The 19,127-nt window shown below is 40.5% G+C and overlaps 1 protein-coding gene across 1 annotated transcript; it reads left to right on the top strand.

Moving 5' to 3' along the window:
• The first annotated feature begins 4,957 nt into the window (after positions 1–4,957).
• Positions 4,958–7,618, top strand: CRYBA2 (crystallin beta A2). Its single transcript, XM_040440295.1, has 4 exons — positions 4,958–5,115; positions 5,283–5,424; positions 5,689–5,831; positions 7,411–7,618. Exons 1-4 carry the CDS (start codon positions 4,958–4,960, stop codon positions 7,556–7,558), a joined length of 591 nt encoding a protein of 196 aa, XP_040296229.1. The 3' UTR covers positions 7,559–7,618.
• The last annotated feature ends 11,509 nt before the right edge of the window (positions 7,619–19,127 follow it).

The raw sequence follows: 19,127 nt of genomic DNA, 5'->3' as shown, positions 1-19,127 counted from the left end.
GCCAGCAGTCTCAGCACCACCAGTCAGTGCCAGCAGTCTCAGGCACCAGTCAGTGCCAGCAGTCTCAGGCACCAGTCAGTGCCAGCAGTCTCAGCACCACCAGTCAGTGCCAGCAGTCTCAGGCACCAGTCAGTGCCAGCAGTCTCAGCACCACCAGTCAGTGCCAGCTGTCTCAGCCATCAGTCAGTGCCACTAGTCACAGTGTCAGCAGTCAGTGCCAGCTGTCTCAGCCATCAGTCAGTGCCACCAGTCACAGTGCCAGCAGTCATAGCCACCAGTCAGTGCCAGCCGTCTCAGCCATCAGTAAGTGCCACAGCCACCAGTCACGGTGCCAGCAGTCTCAGCCACCAGTCAGTGCCAGCCATCTCAGCAATCAGTGCCACCATTTACAGTGCCAGCAGTCTCAGCCACCAGTCAGTGCCAGTCATCTCAGCCACCAGTCACAGTGCCAGCAGTCTCAGCACCACCAGTCAGTGCCAGCCGTCTCAGCCAGCAGTCAATGCCACTAGCCACAGCCACCAGTCACAATGCCAGCAGTCTCAGCCACAGACAATAGTCACAGTGCCACCAGTCTCAGCCACCAGTCAGTGCCAACAATCTCAGCCATCAGTCAGTGCCACTAGCCACAGCCACTAGTCACAATGCCAGCAGTCTCAGCCACAGCCAACAGTCTTGGCGACCAGCCATAGCCACCAGTCACAGTGCCAGCAGTCTCAGCCATCAGTAAGTGCCACAGCCACCAGTCACAGTGCCAGCAGTCTCAGCCACAGCCAATAGTCACAGTGCCACCAGTCTCAGCCACCAGTCAGTGCCAACAATCTCAGCCATCAGTCAGTGCCACTAGCCACAGCCACTAGTCACAATGCCAGCAGTCTCAGCCACAGCCAACAGTCTTGGCGACCAGCCATAGCCACCAGTCACAGTGCCAGCAGTCTCAGCCATCAGTAAGTGCCACAGCCACCAGTCACAGTGCCAGCAGTCTCAGCCACCAGTAAGTGCCAGCAGTCTCAGCCATCAGTAAGTGCCACAGCCACCAGTCACAGTGCCAGCAGTCTCAGCCACCAGTCAGTGACAGCCGTCTCAGCAATCAATCAGTGCCACCATTTACAGTGCCAGCAGTCTCAGCCACCAGTCTGTGCCAGCCGTCTCAGCCACCAGTCACAGTGCCAGCAGTCTCAGCACCACCAGTCAGTGCCAGTCGTCTCAGCCATCAGTCAATGCCACTAGCCACAGCCACCAGTCACAATGCCAGCAGTCTCAGCCACAGCCAGCAGTCTTGGCGACCAATCATAGCCACCAGTCACAGTGCCAGCAGTCTCAGCCACCAGTCACTGTGCCAGCAGTCTCAGCCACCAGTCAGTGTCAGCAGTCTCAGCCACCAGTAGCTGCCAGCAGTCTCAGCACCACCAGTCAGTGCCAGCCATCTCAGCCATCAGTCAGTGCCACTAGCCACAGCCACCAGTCACAGTGCCAGCAGTCTCAGCCACAGCCAACAGTCTTGGCCACCAGCCACAGCCACCAGTCAGTGCCAGTGCCATTTAATATAGACTGCTCCTACTAATGTTTATGCACTACTGTTCTAGCGCCCATTATTGTAACAGGCTTAATGTCTAGTCCTATTATATCATATCATATTATTCAGGATCAGGCTAGGTGTACACGGCGACATGTGACATGCTGCGATTGTGACACGACATTCTGCAAATGTTGTGTCGCAGCTTGTCACATGTCGCAGTGCGACACCATAGACTATCTTTATGAAAAAATGTTGTGTGACTTTGGTGTGACATGAATGTCACACGACACATGTTGCAATGTAGTTGTAACCTTATTTTTGCGTGAAAATCTGAAAATGGGTTCATTTCTACGCCAGCAGCTAATCTGTATGGGTGGTCAGAGCTGCTGCATTACCTTTTTGTTACCAGCAGGGGACGCAGTAAAGCTTTGCATTTGTCCGCTCTGCTGGAACGTAAAAAAGCATGAAGATTAGAGACATTTGTCACAATTAATAACGAGACTTATATTTCCTAACACAGTAATTAAAGCAATAAACAATCCTTTATTTGTAAACAGATCTGATTCTGATAGTCCAGCATTTATGCCGGAGAGAACAATGCAGATCTCTGTTCACACTTGACATACTGACTTCTGTTTATCTGTGGATTTTTTTAATCGATATAACTTTTTGTAGTAAAGAGCAGCTTAACGGATTTGCAGAGTTTTCCCAATATCCTTTCTGTCTTGGATGCTCGGTTTCTTTAGTCCAGAGCGCTGCTCTCTTCTCCCGTATACACAAACTTACCTGTCTGTTGCCACCACTAGAGGGCGATCTATATACAGCACTTATTGACTGCATATAGATTGCCCCCTAGTGGTGGGGGCAACCTGCATACAGCTTCTGTTTGGATATATTTATACTCCCTGCTCTTAATACAGTTCTGATAATGTCCCTTTAAATCCCTGTTCCCTGCCGTCCCCTCGGTCGACCTCTCTGGGCTCCAGCGCTGAAGGTGCCAGAGCAGCAGGACTCAGAATCAACCTATTGTGTCTGATCCTGGACAAACATAACACAGCAGTTTCTATTGTTTTGTCCTGATCCTCTATTACAATGGCCCAACCGAGGTCTGGCCTATAGCACGCTGCTGTGCCCCCCACCCTCTCACCCTATTCTTTTTCCCTCACCCCAGGCTATGCTGAGTGTGCAGCCCTGATCTGCAGATTCGGCATTATCCAATATGTGTGTGGCTTTATATAAAGGCAGGAAGGCCACCCTAACAGCACCCCACTGCATCCAGTCCCCTCTATACTCAGGTAAGGCCTGCGCCGCCAAGCATCCACCCTGGCACCAAGTGATCAGAATGAAAATATTCTTAAAAATCTCATAATTCAGAATTTACAGCCAAAAGTCAGTTATAGTACACCAACGAATAGCACGTGAGGCCAAAACGGAAGAGAAAGATGCTTTAATATTAGGTTTTTATTATATTTATTGTCATTTTTATTATTTGGTTTAAATTATTTATATTTTGTAATTATTTGATGACATTTATTTTGCATTATTTTCACTGTATTTTTATATCTTATGTTTACTTTATTTTATTTCTATATATTTCCTCACTGTATTTTTAGATTTTATATTGATTTTAGATCTCTTTAGATCTTCTCATTTTACTTATTTTTACATTTTATATTCATTTCAGATTTCTTTATATTTTTTCATTTTATACATTTTTTTTAAATTGATCTTAGATTTCACTATATTTTGTTTTACTTATTTTTAGCATCCTTAACGTTTTCTCATTTTATTCATTTTTTTCGATTTTAGGGGTCATTCATGATGAAGTATGCCACTTTTTGGTGTACTTTTGTTGCAGATTTGAATCTGCAACTTTTCCCAGTTCACCCATCTAAAATGCCAGTCTTAATAAATGACCCCATTTATGTTTATTTTTATTGATCTTAGATCTATATATTACCTCGCTGTATTTTAAGAGTTGATATTGATTTTACATCTCTTTATATCTTCTTATTTTACTTGTTTTTAGATTTATAGGGGGTCATTTATCAAACTGGTGTAAAGTAGAACTGGCTTAGTTGCCCATAGCAACCAATCAGATTCCACCTTTTATTTTTCATTTAGGACAGTTCCTTTGGAAAATTTAAGGTGGGATCTGATTGGTTGCTATGGGCAACTAAGCCAGTTCTACTTTACACCAGTTTGATAAATGACCCCCTATATCTCTATTGTAGTTATTTTTAGTATTTTTTCATTGTATTCATTTTTTGCATTTTATATTTATTTTTTATTGATTTTAGATCTCAATGTATTTTCTCATATTTCTAGGTTTTATGTTTATGCCAGATCCATTTATATTCTCTCGTTTAATTTTTTTGTATTACACTTTATATTTATTTGAATTCGGTTTCCATTTCTAGACATTTTATCATTATTATTTAGATCTTCTCATTAGATCTTCTAATTTTATTTGATCTTTTTTTAGTATTATTTTTTTTTAAATACTGATATTTTACAATGTGATCTTGTTTTTTGATATTTCTTACCATTTCTGATCTCTGGTAGCTTTTTATGTACCTGATAAATCATAACAATGGGCCTCATGTATTTCATATGAGAAGAAGAAGGTTTCCAGTTTTGGGCAGCAATGGAGGAAAAATAAAAATAAAAATTAGTGAATGCAGCTTATAGTCATGCGCTCATGCTGCTCATGGTCACAATGTGCAGCTGCAGTCATGGCCGGAATGGATCAAATGTTAGTCAGCGACTAACTCTCAGGCAGGGCTCAGACTGGAAGATTGTATTGGCATTTTTGCCCACTGTGATATTCTTTTATGGCAATGGTCAGATAGGTAATGATAGTGAATGGTTAGTTATGCAGGATAATACAGTATTTTTTATTCTTTTTATATTATACCAAGCTCTAGTTTTGGTGTTTTGTGGGTTAATCATGTGATCTAATATTATTGACAACATCATAGATTTAAGCTTGGGACTGAGCAGTTTTCCACTGCTTGCCTTGACACTGGGACAGCAGCTAACTCCAGCCACCACCAGGGGGAGCACACTGCATAGAGATGTATTGCTCAATACCAGCAGTATAAGTCCATATACAGCAAGCGCCCTCTAGTGGTAGATGCATATAGCCAGAATTCTCGTCAAAGACACAAAAGATATAGCTATAGGGGGTGCAGAGGGTTCAGTGGTGCCTCTGCCACATAAAAAGTCACCAGTATTAACAATGGTGCAGGGCAGATAGGGTCGTATTACAGATTCTGCATTAGGGTGCAGGAGCCCCAAGCTTTACCTCTGCCTGCAGTGTTCTAGTCTGATAAATCGATATTAGGAATTGCCAGTTAAGCAATTCCCTTGTAATATGTAATATGTGCTTTCATAGATCTGACTCAGAACACTTTTATCTTCCTTCCTTAGTGGATCACAATGACCAGCCAGCCTATGGAGACCTTGGGTCAGTGGAAAGTTACCGTGTGGGAGGAAGAAAACTTCCAGGGCAAGAGATGTGAATTCCTCATTGAATGCCCCAGCATTATGGAGCGCGGATTCCGCAAAATCCGTTCCATCAAAGTCGAAAATGGCCCGTAGGTATCGCCCCTTGTGGCCAGCAGATGGCGCTAAAGCTACAGAATTCTGATGAATATTGCAACAAAATATCAGAATGTAGCCAAAAGTTACTAGAAAGTATCAATACTGTGATTGTGCCTCTCCATAGGGTCTAGTTATGACCCAGTTGTGTTCTTCTTACCAGATGGGTTGGGTTTGAGTACCCAGAATTCCAGGGGCAGCAGTTCATCCTTGAGAAGGGAGATTACCCTCGTTTTGACGCGTGGAGTGGAAACAGTGGCTACAGAACCGAACACCTTCTGTCCTTCCGACCTGTGAAATGCGCAGTAAGGAAACATCGCCCTTTTTGTCCTCACCCGATCCGCATTTATGTGGGTCAGATGCAGATGCGGAATGCACACGGCCCGTATCCGTGTCTTGTAGATCCGCAATTTGGAAAAGCAGCTACAGCTCTGTGCATGAGCCCTTATTGGCGCTGATCGGCCCACAGGAATGTAATGGTATCAGAGCGCCCCCAGCTGTCAGCTCCTAGTCCTGACCCTGGGCCACTGTATGGAGCATTTTACTTGATTTTATTTCATTTTCTGCAGAATCACAGCGACAGTAAAGTGACTTTATATGAAGGCGAGAGCTTCCAGGGCCGCAAGTTTGAGCTTAGTGATGACTACCCCTCCCTGCAGGCCATGGGTTGGTGCTCCAAAGAGGTGGCTTCAGTCAAGGTCAACTCCGGAGCGTGAGTATCGGCTTCTGCGGTGTCCCATCAAATCTAGATATATTAGGTTGTATAGGATAAAAAACCATGGCTGCCATGCCTGTCCACGGGTTGTGTCTGGTATTGGTAACAACCTACAAGGGAGAGGGGCTGAGCAGCAATACCACATACAATACCACATACAATACCACATACAATGGCACATACAATACCACATACAATACCACATACAATACCACATACAATAAATACCACATACAATACCACATACAATACCACATACAATACCACATACAATACCACATACAATACCACATACAATACCACATACAATACCACATACAATACCACATACAATACCACATACAATACCACATACAATGGCACATACAATACCACATACAATACCACATACAATACCACATACAATACCACATACAATACCACATACAATACCACATACAATGGCACATACAATACCACATACAATAAATACCACATACAATACCACATCCAATACCACATACAATACCACATACAATACCACATACAATACCACATACAATACCACATACAATACCACATACAATACCACATACAATACCACATACAACCTGTGGGCGCACATTGTTTTGGGAAGGAAGCAGCCATGTTTTTCTAATCCTGGACAATCCCTTTAAGGCCCAGTTCACACTTCAGTTATTTGATCCGTTTTTTCCATCAGTTATTGTGAGGCAAATCTCAGAGATCAGGTGTCAGGAAAGATCACAATAACTGAAGTGTGAACTGGGCCCAAGGATGTGATTGCATTCAGCCCAATCTTGCCACATACTTGTGAATTTCTTGGGACCATTCATCTTCTGCTATGTAACTATTGGTCTGTGACACCCCCCCCCCCCCCTTCCCTCACAAGATCAGAGCACTCCTCTCCTGAAATGCTCTGTGCTGCTGTGGGCCTTACACACCTCTCACTCTATATCATTTTACAAGATCAGAATGCTCCTCTCCTGACATACTCTGTGCTGCTGTACACCCTTCATCTTCCATTATTGAACTTTGGGTCTGTAAACCTCCCAAGATTAGCACCCTTTTGTCCCAAAATGCTCTGTGCTGCTGGTGAAACCTGCTCCCTCCACCTGAAAACTCTAGGTCTGTTGTCTCCCACTTTTCTCCATCTTCTCCTCGCATCGTGTCGTCTCTGCCCCAGGCACATGTAGCTCTATCCACACCAGCGCCATTATTTTAAGGGAAAGGTCCTCTCCTGAATTACTCTGTGCTGCTGGGGGCACAATGCTTCTTCCACTATGAAACTTTTTACTTGCCTTCGCCCCCTCCTCACACCATGTCTCTGCCCCTGTCACCCGTAGCCATCGCCATCACATTAATGGACAGGTCACTGCTTTCACACAAGATCAGCAGCACACTCCTCTCCTGAAATACTCTGTGCTGCTGGGGGCACAAGGCTTCTTCCACTATGCTCCTCCCAAGTGCCTTCACCCCCACCTTCTTATCTACACCCTCAGGCCACCTCTTCTGGTCACCCACCTTCACTCTTATCTGTGACCCGCTGTCACTTACCTGTCACCGCTCTTCTCCACAGGTGGGTAGCATACCAGTTCCCCGGCTACAGAGGCTACCAGTATGTGCTGGAGAGAGACAGACACAATGGTGAATACAGGAACTACAATGAATACAGCACTCAGGCTCACACCAACCAGATCCAGTCCATCCGCAGGATCCAGCACTAAGGACGACGCACAGCCCCCGGGCAGACCCCAACCCCATCCAGCGACCCACCCGAGCCGTGGAGTGACTACGTGCCCACAGTCATTGACAGCAATAAATATATCTTTACTGACAGCTTGTGGCTCCTGTCTTGTGTACTACATAACGCCCACTGACGGCCTCGGCACAGAACCTGGCGGTGATGTCACCATGCTGGGTCTGGTGATGTCATCATTCAGGTGAAGAATGTCAAAAGATGTCAAAGGAGGTATACGGGGGCAGTGGAGGTTGGATGATGGGAGAAGGTTCACCCATTCATTGACTGCCCAACCACTTACCTCTTATACAATAAATGTTATACTCTGATATTTACAGTGGACTCAGCACTCGGCCAGAATCCACAACATACAGTCAACAGTTTTGTGAATTTTTGTGCCATCACATATTAATTGCAAATTATAAATACTCCTCTTAATATAGATGGATCTCCAGATACAAACCTTCCAATAAATCACCACTAGGGGGAGCACGTGATCCACAAGACACAAGAAGCGTCCACACCAAATCTGTGTCCCACAGAGACTAATCTGGATTTAAAGGGGTTCTCTCACTTTAGCAAGTGGCATGTATCATGTAGAGAAACTTAATACAAGGAACCTACTAATGTATTGTGATTGTCCATATTGCTTCCTTTGCTGGCTGGATTCATTTTTCCATCACATTATATACTGCTCGTTTCCATGGTTACGACCACCCTGCAATCTAGCAGTGGTGGTCTTGCTTACACACTATAGGAAACAGTGCCGGCCTCTCTGATGGCCGGGACCATGGGACCGCACATAGGCTAGTGCTTTTTCCTACAGGGTGCAAGCACGGCCACTGCTGATGGTTTACAGGGTGGTCGTAACCATGGAAACAAGCAGTGCATAATGTGATGGAAAAATGAATCCAGCCAGCAAAGGAAGCAATATGGATAATAACAATACATTAGTAGGAGCCTTGTATTAACTTTCTCTACATAATAAATGCCACTTGCTGAAGGGAGACAACCCCTTCAATGTGATCTTCATAACAAAGTCATCAGATCACAAGACACCATGAGACGGCACAAAACTTCTAAGGTACAGGTTTATATTAACATAAAGGGAAAAAGTCAAACGTTCATTACCATATAACACGATTATTACAGTATTATATATACTTGTACATATGAGGCAGTATTATAGTAGTTATATTCCTGTACATAGGAGGCAGTATTATAGTAGTTATATTCTTGTACATAGCAGCAGTATTATAGTAGTTATATTCTTGTGCATAGGAGCAGTATTATAGTAGGTATATTCTTGTACATAGGAGCAGTATTATAGTAGTTATATTCTTGTACATAGGAGGCAGTATTATAGTAGTTATATTCTTGTACATAGGAGGCAGTATTATAGTAGTTATATTCTTGTACATAGGAGCAGTATTATAGTAGTTATATTCTTGTGCATAGGAGCAGTATTATAGTAGGTATATTCTTGTACATAGGAGCAGTATTATAGTAGTTATATTCCTGTACATAGGAGGCAGTATTATAGTAGTTATATTCTTGTACATAGTAGGCAGTATTATAGTAGTTATATTCTTGTACATAGGAGCAGTATTATAGTAGTTATATGCTTGTACATAGGAGCAGTATTATAGTAGTTATATTCTTGTACATAGGGGCAATATTATAGCAGTTATATTCTTGTACATAGGAGGCAGTATTATAGTAGTTATATTCTTGTACACAGGAGGCAGTATTATAGTAGTTATATTCTTGTACATAGGGGGCAGTATTATAGTAGTTATATTCTTGTACATAGGAGGCAGTATTATAGTAGTTATATTCTTGTACATAGGAGCAGTATTATAGTAGGTATATTCTTGTACATAGGAGGCAGTATTATAGTGGTTATATTCTTGTACATAGGAGCGGTAATATAGTAGTTATATTCCTGTACATAGGAGGCAGTATTATAGTAGTTATATTCTTGTACATAGGAGCAGTATTATAGTAGTTATATTCTTGTACATAGGAGCAGTATTATAGTAGTTATATTCTTGTACATAGGAGCAGTATTATAGTAGTTATATTCTTGTACATAGGAGCAGTATTATAGTAGTTATATTCTTGTACATAGGAGCAGTATTATAGTAGTTATATTCTTGTACATAGGAGGCAGTATTATAGTAGTTATATTCTTGTACATAGGAGCAGTATTATAGTAGTTATTTTCTTGTACATAGGAGCAGTATTATAGTAGTTATATTCTTGTACATAGGAGCAGTATTATAGTAGTTATTTTCTTGTACATAGGAGCAGTATTATAGTAGTTATATTCTTGTACATAGGAGCAGTATTATAGTAGTTATATTCTTGTACATAGGAGCAGTATTATAGTAGTTATATTCTTGTACATAGGAGCAGTATTATAGTAGTTATATTCTTGTACATAGGAGCAGTATTATAGTAGTTATATTCTTGTACATAGGAGCAGTATTATAGTAGTTATATTCTTGTACATAGGAGGCAGTATTATAGTAGTTATATTCTTGTACATAGGAGGCAGTATTATAGTAGTTATATTCTTGTACATAGGAGGCAGTATTATAGTAGTTATATTCTTGTACATAGGAGGCAGTATTATAATAGTTATATTCTTGTACATAGGAGGCAGTATTATAATAGTTATATTCTTGTACATAGGAGCAGTATTATAGTAGTTATATTCTTGTACATAGGAGCAGTATTATAGTAGTTATATTCTTGTACATAGGAGGCAGTATTATAATAGTTATATTCTTGTACATAGGAGGCAGTATTATAGTGGTTATATTCTTGTACATAGGAGGCAGTATTATAATAGTTATATTCTTGTACATAGGAGCAGTATTATAGTAGTTATATTCTTGTACATAGGAGCAGTATTATAGTAGTTATATTCTTGTACATAGGAGCAGTATTATAGTAGTTATATTCTTGTACATAGGAGCAGTATTATAGTAGTTATATTCTTGTACATAGGAGCAGTATTATAGTAGTTATATTTTTGTACATAGGAGGCAGTATTATAGTAGTTATATTCTTGTACATAGGAGGCAATATTATAGTAGTTATATTCTTGTACATAGGAGGCAGTATTATAATAGTTATATTCTTGTACATGGGAGGCAGTATTATAATAGTTATATTCTTGTACATAGGAGCAGTATTATAGTAGTTATATTCTTGTACATAGGAGCAGTATTATAGTAGTTATATTCTTGTACATAGGAGGCAGTATTATAATAGTTACATTCTTGTACATAGGAGGCAGCATTATAGTGGTTATATTCTTGTACATAGGAGGCAGTATTATAATAGTTATATTCTTGTACATAGGAGCAGTATTATATTAGTTATATTCTTGTATATATAGGAGGCAGTATTATAGTAGTTATATTCTTGTACATAGGAGGCAGTATTATAATAGTTATATTCTTGTACATAGGAGCAGTATTATAGTAGTTATATTCTTGTACATAGGAGCAGTATTATAGTAGTTATATTCTTGTACATAGGAGCAGTATTATAGTAGTTATATTCTTGTACATAGGAGCAGTATTATAGTAGTTATATTCTTGTACATAGGAGCAGTATTATAGTAGTTATATTCTTGTACATAGGAGCAGTATTATAGTAGTTATATTCTTGTACATAGGAGGCAGTATTATAGTAGTTATATTCTTGTACATAGGACGCAGTATTATAGTAGTTATATTCTTGTACATAGGAGGCAGTATTATAATAGTTATATTCTTGTACATAGGAGGCAGTATTATAATAGTTATATTCTTGTACATAGGAGCAGTATTATAGTAATTATATTCTTGTACATAGGAGCAGTATTATAGTAGTTATATTCTTGTACATAGGAGGCAGTATTATAATAGTTATATTCTTGTACATAGGAGGCAGTATTATAGTGGTTATATTCTTGTACATAGGAGGCAGTATTATAATAGTTATATTCTTGTACATAGGAGCAGTATTATAGTAGTTATATTCTTGTACATAGGAGCAGTATTATAGTAGTTATATTCTTGTACATAGGAGCAGTATTATAGTAGTTATATTCTTGTACATAGGAGCAGTATTATAGTAGTTATATTCTTGTACATAGGAGCAGTATTATAGTAGTTATATTCTTGTACATAGGAGGCAGTATTATAGTAGTTATATTCTTGTACATAGGAGGCAATATTATAGTAGTTATATTCTTGTACATAGGAGGCAGTATTATAATAGTTATATTCTTGTACATAGGAGGCAGTATTATAATAGTTATATTCTTGTAGATAGGAGCAGTATTATAGTAGTTATATTCTTGTACATAGGAGCAGTATTATAGTAGTTATATTCTTGTACATAGGAGGCAGTATTATAATAGTTATATTCTTGTACATAGGAGGCAGCATTATAGTGGTTATATTCTTGTACATAGGAGGCAGTATTATAATAGTTATATTCTTGTACATAGGAGCAGTATTATATTAGTTATATTCTTGTATATATAGGAGGCAGTATTATAGTAGTTATATTCTTGTACATAGGAGGCAGTATTATAATAGTTATATTCTTGTACATAGGAGCAGTATTATAGTAGTTATATTCTTGTACATAGGAGCAGTATTATAGTAGTTATATTCTTGTACATAGGAGCAGTATTATAGTAGTTATATTCTTGTACATAGGAGCAGTATTATAGTAGTTATATTCTTGTACATAGGAGCAGTATTATAGTAGTTATATTCTTGTACATAGGAGGCAGTATTATAGTAGTTATATTCTTGTACATAGGAGGCAATATTATAGTAGTTATATTCTTGTACATAGGAGGCAGTATTATAATAGTTATATTCTTGTACATAGGAGGCAGTATTATAATAGTTATATTCTTGTAGATAGGAGCAGTATTATAGTAGTTATATTCTTGTACATAGGAGCAGTATTATAGTAGTTATATTCTTGTACATAGGAGGCAGTATTATAATAGTTATATTCTTGTACATAGGAGGCAGCATTATAGTGGTTATATTCTTGTACATAGGAGGCAGTATTATAATAGTTATATTCTTGTACATAGGAGCAGTATTATATTAGTTATATTCTTGTATATATAGGAGGCAGTATTATAGTAGTTATATTCTTGTACATAGGAGGCAGTATTATAATAGTTATATTCTTGTACATAGGGGCAGTATTATAGTAGTTATATTATTGTACATAGGAGCAGTATTATAATAGTTATATTCTTGTACATAGAAGCAGTATTATAGTAGCACCCTTGCTGTTGATTCTCCATGCTTCTGGCACTATATCCATGGGGATAATTGACTATTCATACATTATACACATGGAGATCTCATTACGTCCATCCATTTGATGGGGCAGGTAGCAGTGTGATGCAGGATTGTGGCTGTCCCTGCTCATTTATTGTCTTATAATATGTATCATGTATGTCTTTTATGGATATTGAATAAAATTGATTTGTATTTTCTCATACCGGTGTGTCATGCACTCTTTTTCTTTATTGTGGTATTAAGTAATTGCGGGAGTGTACCGTTTATACTTAAGACCGCAGGTGATTTAAGGAGCAGTATTATAGTAGTTATATTCTTGTACATAGGAGGCAGTATTATAGTAGTTATATTCTTGTACATAGGAGCAGTATTATAGTAGTTATATTCTTGTACATAGAAGCAGTATTATAGTAGTTATATTCTTGTACATAGGAGGCAGTATTATAGTAGTTATATTCCTGTACATAGGGGCAGTATTATAGTAGTTATATTCTTGTACATAGGAGCAGTATTATAGTAGTTATATTCTTGTACATAGGAGGCAGTATTATAGTAGTTATATTCTTGTACATAGGAGCAGTATTATAATAGTTATATTCTTGTACATAGGGGCAGTATTATAGTAGTTATATTCTTGTACATAGGAGCAGTATTATAGTAGTTATATTCTTGTACATAGGAGCAGTATTATAGTAGTTATATTCTAGTTCATAGGGGCAGTATTATAGTAGTTATATTCTTGTACATAGGAGCAGTATTATAGTAGTCATATTCTTGTACATAGGAGCAGTATTATAGTAGTTATGTTCTTGTACATAGGAGGCAGTATTATAGTAGTTATATTCTTGTACATACTGTAGGAGCAGTATTATAGTAGTTATATTCTTGTACATAGGAGCAGTATTATAGTAGTCATATTCTTGTACATAGGAGCAGTATTATAGTAGTTATATTCTTGTACATAGGAGCAGTATTATAGTAGTTATATTCTTGTACATAGGAGGCAGTATTATAGTAGTTATATTCTTGTACATAGGAGCAGTATTATAGTAGTTATATTCTTGTACATAGGAGCAGTATTATAGTAGTTATATTCTTGTACATAGAAACAGTATTATAGTAGTTATATTCTTGTACATAGGAGCAGTATTATAGTAGTTATATTATTGTACATAGGAGCAGTATTATAGTAGTTATATTCTTGTACATAGGAGCAGTATTATAGTAGTTATATTCTTGTACATAGGAACAGTATTATAGTAGTTATATTCTTGTACATAGGAGCAGTATTATAGTAGTTGTATTCTTGTACATAGGAGCAGTATTATAGTAGTTGTATTCTTGTACATAGGAGCAGTATTATAGTAGTTATAGTCTTGTACATAGGAGCAGTATTATAGCAGTTATATTCTTGTACATAGGAGGCAGTATTATAGTAGTTATATTCTTGTACATAGGAGCAGTATTATAGTAGTTATATTCTTGTACATAGGAGCAGTATTATAGTAGTTATATTCTTGTACATAGGAGCAGTATTATAATAGTTATATTCTTGTACATTGGAGCAATATATTCTGCATCATAATCAGTTTTCTGTGCAGTATATGACCCATTCCTACACAATATTAGTTTTTTTGGGTAACCTGAAGGGGAGAGGTAAGGTCCATATAGTGGTGAACAGCGCTACTTTCACACTCGCGTTTGAGATCCGTTCAGGGCTCTCACACACGCGGTTCAAAACGGATCAGTTTTGCCCTAATGCATTCTGAATGGAAAAGGATCCGCTCAGAATGCGTCAGTTTGCCTCCGTTCCGTCTCCATTCCGCTTCGGAGGCGGAAACCAAAACGCTGCCTGCAGCGTTTTGGTGTCCGTCTGATGAAACAGAGCCAAACAGATCCTGACACACAATGTAAGTCAATGGGGACGGATTAGTTTTCTATGACACAATCTGGCACAATAGAAAACGGATCCGTCTTGGCTATGTTAAAGATAAAGATCCTTTCTGAATGGATTCAGACGGTTGTATTATCTGAACGGATCTGTCTGTGCAGATCCATGACGGATCCGCACCAAACGTGAGTGTGAAAGTAGCCTAACCCTGCAGGTCATTAGCTAAACAACCTGGGTAGTGGGTGCAAACATTTATTTAGCTGCAGCTTCAATGACAGATGAATATATGATATCGCAGTAATCCAGGATACAGTGATCTCTATGTGCAGATTTAAGCAGGGACATCTGGTAGTCACCCCGCGGTCAATACGACCCAGTAGCTTGTTTTGCAGCTGCTGATAGTAAACATGAGCGGTTTTATTTTTAGATACCTGTGATATGGTTTTCATGAGGAGATGTGAAAATAAGTCTAATGCTAGGTTATTAATGAATTATCAGATGACAGAGGGATAATGGCAGGGCGCTCACAGTTTGGAGGTTCTACCTCTGCTTGCTGATATGCTAAGCACAGACTTTCTATCAGTTCTGCTCCCCTATAGAATTACTTTGCTCTAATTTGGGTAAAAGTAGATGCTTACGTCTATATATTGTGCTGTATATATGTGTATGGGGTGGAGGTGAGCCCGTCCGGTCCAATCCCACACAACAGCTTGTACTGCTGGTGATAGAAAGTGTCAGGACAGGCAAGACATTGCAGCTTAGTGTTCATGGGTCTGAGCACTCACAAACCGGCCAGAGCGCCCATGCTGAGCCCTGTCCACTGCCAAAAGGGCCTACAATGGGCCCCCTATAGTGCCAGTATATATATAATGTCCCGCCATAGTACAAGTATATAATGCTCCTCCATCGCCCCTGTTGTTACTGTATATAGTATAATGCTCCCTCCACCCAAGTGCTAGTATATATATATAATGCTCCTCCCACCCTAGTGCCTGTATATAATGCTTCCCCACCGTAGTGCCAGTATATATAATGCTCCCCCACCCTAGTGCTAGTATATGATGTTCCTCCCACCCTAGTGCCAGTATATATAATGCTCCCCCACCCTAGTGCTAGTATATGATGTTCCTCCCACCCTAGTGCTAGTATATATGATGCTCCTCCACTCTAGTGCCAGTATATATAATGCTCCCTCCACTCTAGTGCCAGTATATATAATGCTCCCCCACCCTAGTGCCAGTATATAATGCTTCCCCACTCTAGTGTCAGTATATATAATGCTCCCCCACCCTAGTGCCAGTATATATAATGCTCCCCCACCCTAGTGCCAGTATATATAATGCTCCCCCACCCTAGTGCCAGTATATATAATGCTCCCCCACCCTAGTGCCAGTATATATAATGCTCCCCCACCCTAGTGCCAGTATATATAATGCTCCCCCACCCTAGTGCCAGTATATATAATGCAACCCCACCCTAGTGCCAGTATATATAATGCTTCCCCACCCTAGTGCCAGTATATAATGCTCCCTCCACCCTAGTGCCAGTATATGATGCTCCTGCCACTCTAGTGCCAGTATATAATGCTCCCCCACCCTAGTGCCAGTATATGATGCTCCTCCCACTCTAGTGCCAGTATATGATGCTCCTCCCACTCTAGTGCCAGTATATAATGCTCCCTCCACCCTAGTGCCAGTATATGATGCTCCTGCCACTCTAGTGCCAGTATATAATGCTCCCCCACCCTAGTGCCAGTATATGATGCTCCTCCCACTCTAGTGCCAGTATATGATGCTCCTCCACTCCCTTCCTAGATGCCCCAAGTACGCCATTGCTTAGGGTACAAAAAAAAACAAAAAAACAACTAACCTCACTCCCGTTCCCCATGGATGCGCTGTCTGCTTGTTTTGCGGAGCCATTGAAATGAATGGGTCCTCAGACAGACCTAAAGTACAGTCCTTGCTCTATACAGCATGGATGGCGAGAGGCTCTCTATCGCCATCTGGTGCTCATAAAAGGTATTCTTTTTAACCAGCTGTTCTATGATCTATTCCTGTAGCAACCGAAGTCATGAAACCTGGTATAAAAGATACATCCCCATCTATGTAATGGAAAATGACTGTCATAAATGACTTATTCAGCTACAGCTGGTTTTCCTGGGAATGGCGCAGTCAGGTGTAGCGGCCGGGATGGGTGCACTTCTGTTCCTCAGTTCCGCGTTATCAGGCGATTGGTGACAACAGGTTATTATGTCCTTTGTCTCTCAATGAATAATTAACAGATATTTCTTGCTGTAGGTGAAACTGTCAGAGCGGCTGACGGGGGCGGGGGGTTGGCGAGAACAAAGCGATCTGCAGGTGACGTGTACGAATCATACAGAGGAGCATTTATCTCACTGCCTGGAATACATGCAACTAAGGCTACATTCACACTAACGTATTTTGTGTCCGTTCCGTTTTTTTTTGTGGATTGGATGAGGAGCCATTCATTTCAATGGGTCCGCAAAAAATGCATCTGTAAGTCCGTTCCGTAGCCCCGCAAAACATATAGAGCATGTTCTATTTTTGTCCGTTTTGCGGACAAGGATAGACATTGTGACAATGGATCCGCAAAAAAACGGATGTAATACGGATGCCAAAAGGACGTCATCCGTATTTTTTGCGGATTAGTGTTTTGCAGACCGCAAAACACATACGGTCATATGAATGTAGCCTAAGGCTGAGTTCACAATAAGGCCTCATGCACACGGCCGTATTGCGGCCCGCAAACAGCGGTTCCGCAATATACGGGCACTGGCCATGTGCTCCCCTCATAACGGATGTGGACATATTCACTTGAATGGGTCCGTAATCCGGAACTTGTTCTATTTCTTTACAGTGCGGACAGATCACGGACCCATTCAAGTTGAATGGGTCTGGATCCGTCGCGGCTGCCGCACAGATGGGACCCGTGCTTTGGGGACCGCAAATTGCAGTCCCCAATGCACGGAACGGCCGTGTGCATGAGGCCTAACTGATAGAAATAACTGATCAAATAACTGAAGTGTGAACAGGACCTAACTGGAGAAATGGTGATCTCACGTCACTGTGGATGGGATTTCATGGGATGCCGCCGCGCAGGGTACTGCCGCCATGCTGGGGGCTTATTGCTGTGCATAGAGTGTCAGTCCTGTACATCCACAAGACGCACCCCAAAGGCTTTGGATCCTGTCCCTCATAGACACTTACCGGTAATAAGTAAAGTAAGGTCTATTGGCTTCTTGGAAAGTAAAGTCTGTAATTGGATTGAGAACTGGCTGAGGGACCGTGTCCAGAGAGTTGGGGTCAATGGTTCCTATTCAGAACGGTGCCGGGTTATAAGTGGTGACTTCCACTTTTCAAAGCGCTGGTGCCGCCTCATCTGGAATACGCAGTCCAGTTCTGGGCACCAGTCCATAGAAAGGATGCCCTGGAGATGGAAAAAGTACAGAGGAGAGCGACTAAACTGATGAGGGGCCTGGAGGGTCTGAGTTATGAGGAAAGATTAAAAGAATTAAATTAATTTAGTCCTGAGAAGTGACGTCTAAGGGGGGACATGATTAACCTATAAAAATAATATATAAATGGGCCATACAAAAAATACGGTGAAAAATTGTTCCATGTAAAATGCCCTCAAAAGACAAGGGGGCGCTGCCTCCGACTGGAGAGGAAAAAGTTCAGTCTCCGGAAGCGTCAAAGCTTCTTTACTATAAGAACTGAGAATCTGTGGAATAGACTCCTCCGGACGTGGTCACAGCAGGAACGGGGGACGGGTTTATAAACGGTTTAGACGAATTCTTAAAGTAAACAACATTAATACTTATAAAAAGGTGTAGAAATCTGAGTCTCACTTCCTTCTGGGATTCGTGTTCTCACCAATCGCTTGGTTGAACTTGATGAACGTTTGTCTTTTTTCAACCGTATAAACTATGTAACTATCATATGGTTCAGCTGCAATTGACCTACTTGCTGATGGTTTCCATTTGGCAACAGGGTTTTTCTTACCTAAACACAAAGTAGAAAGAGAAGAAAAATAAATGAATACAATAATGTTATAGAGTCAGTGGTAATTTTGATGTCACAGCCGCTCACCTGACTGAACCCCACGTGTGATGTCACAGCCGCTCACCTGACTGAACCCCACGTGTGATGTCACAGCTGCTCACCTGATTGAACCCCACGTGTGATGTCACAGCTGCTCACCTGACTGAACCCCACGTGTGATGTCACAGCTGCTCACCTGACTGATCCCCACTTGTGATGTCACAGCTGCTCACCTGACTGAACCCCACGTGTGATGTCACAGCCGCTCAC

Source organism: Bufo bufo, chromosome 7, assembly GCF_905171765.1.
Source record: "Bufo bufo chromosome 7, aBufBuf1.1, whole genome shotgun sequence".
NCBI classification, from domain to species: domain Eukaryota; kingdom Metazoa; phylum Chordata; class Amphibia; order Anura; family Bufonidae; genus Bufo; species Bufo bufo.
This window is presented reverse-complemented; position numbering and strand designations above follow the sequence as displayed.

Bases quoted from the DNA above. Each gene is read 5' to 3' on its own strand.
- CRYBA2 (XM_040440295.1), top strand. From the start codon at position 4,958: ATGACCAGCCAGCCTATGGAGACCTTGGGTCAGTGGAAAGTTACCGTG. The intron at 5,116-5,282 runs GTAGGTATCGCC...TCTTCTTACCAG, and splicing joins ATCAAAGTCGAAAATGGCCC to ATGGGTTGGGTTTGAGTACC. The intron at 5,832-7,410 runs GTGAGTATCGGC...TCTTCTCCACAG, and splicing joins GTCAAGGTCAACTCCGGAGC to GTGGGTAGCATACCAGTTCC.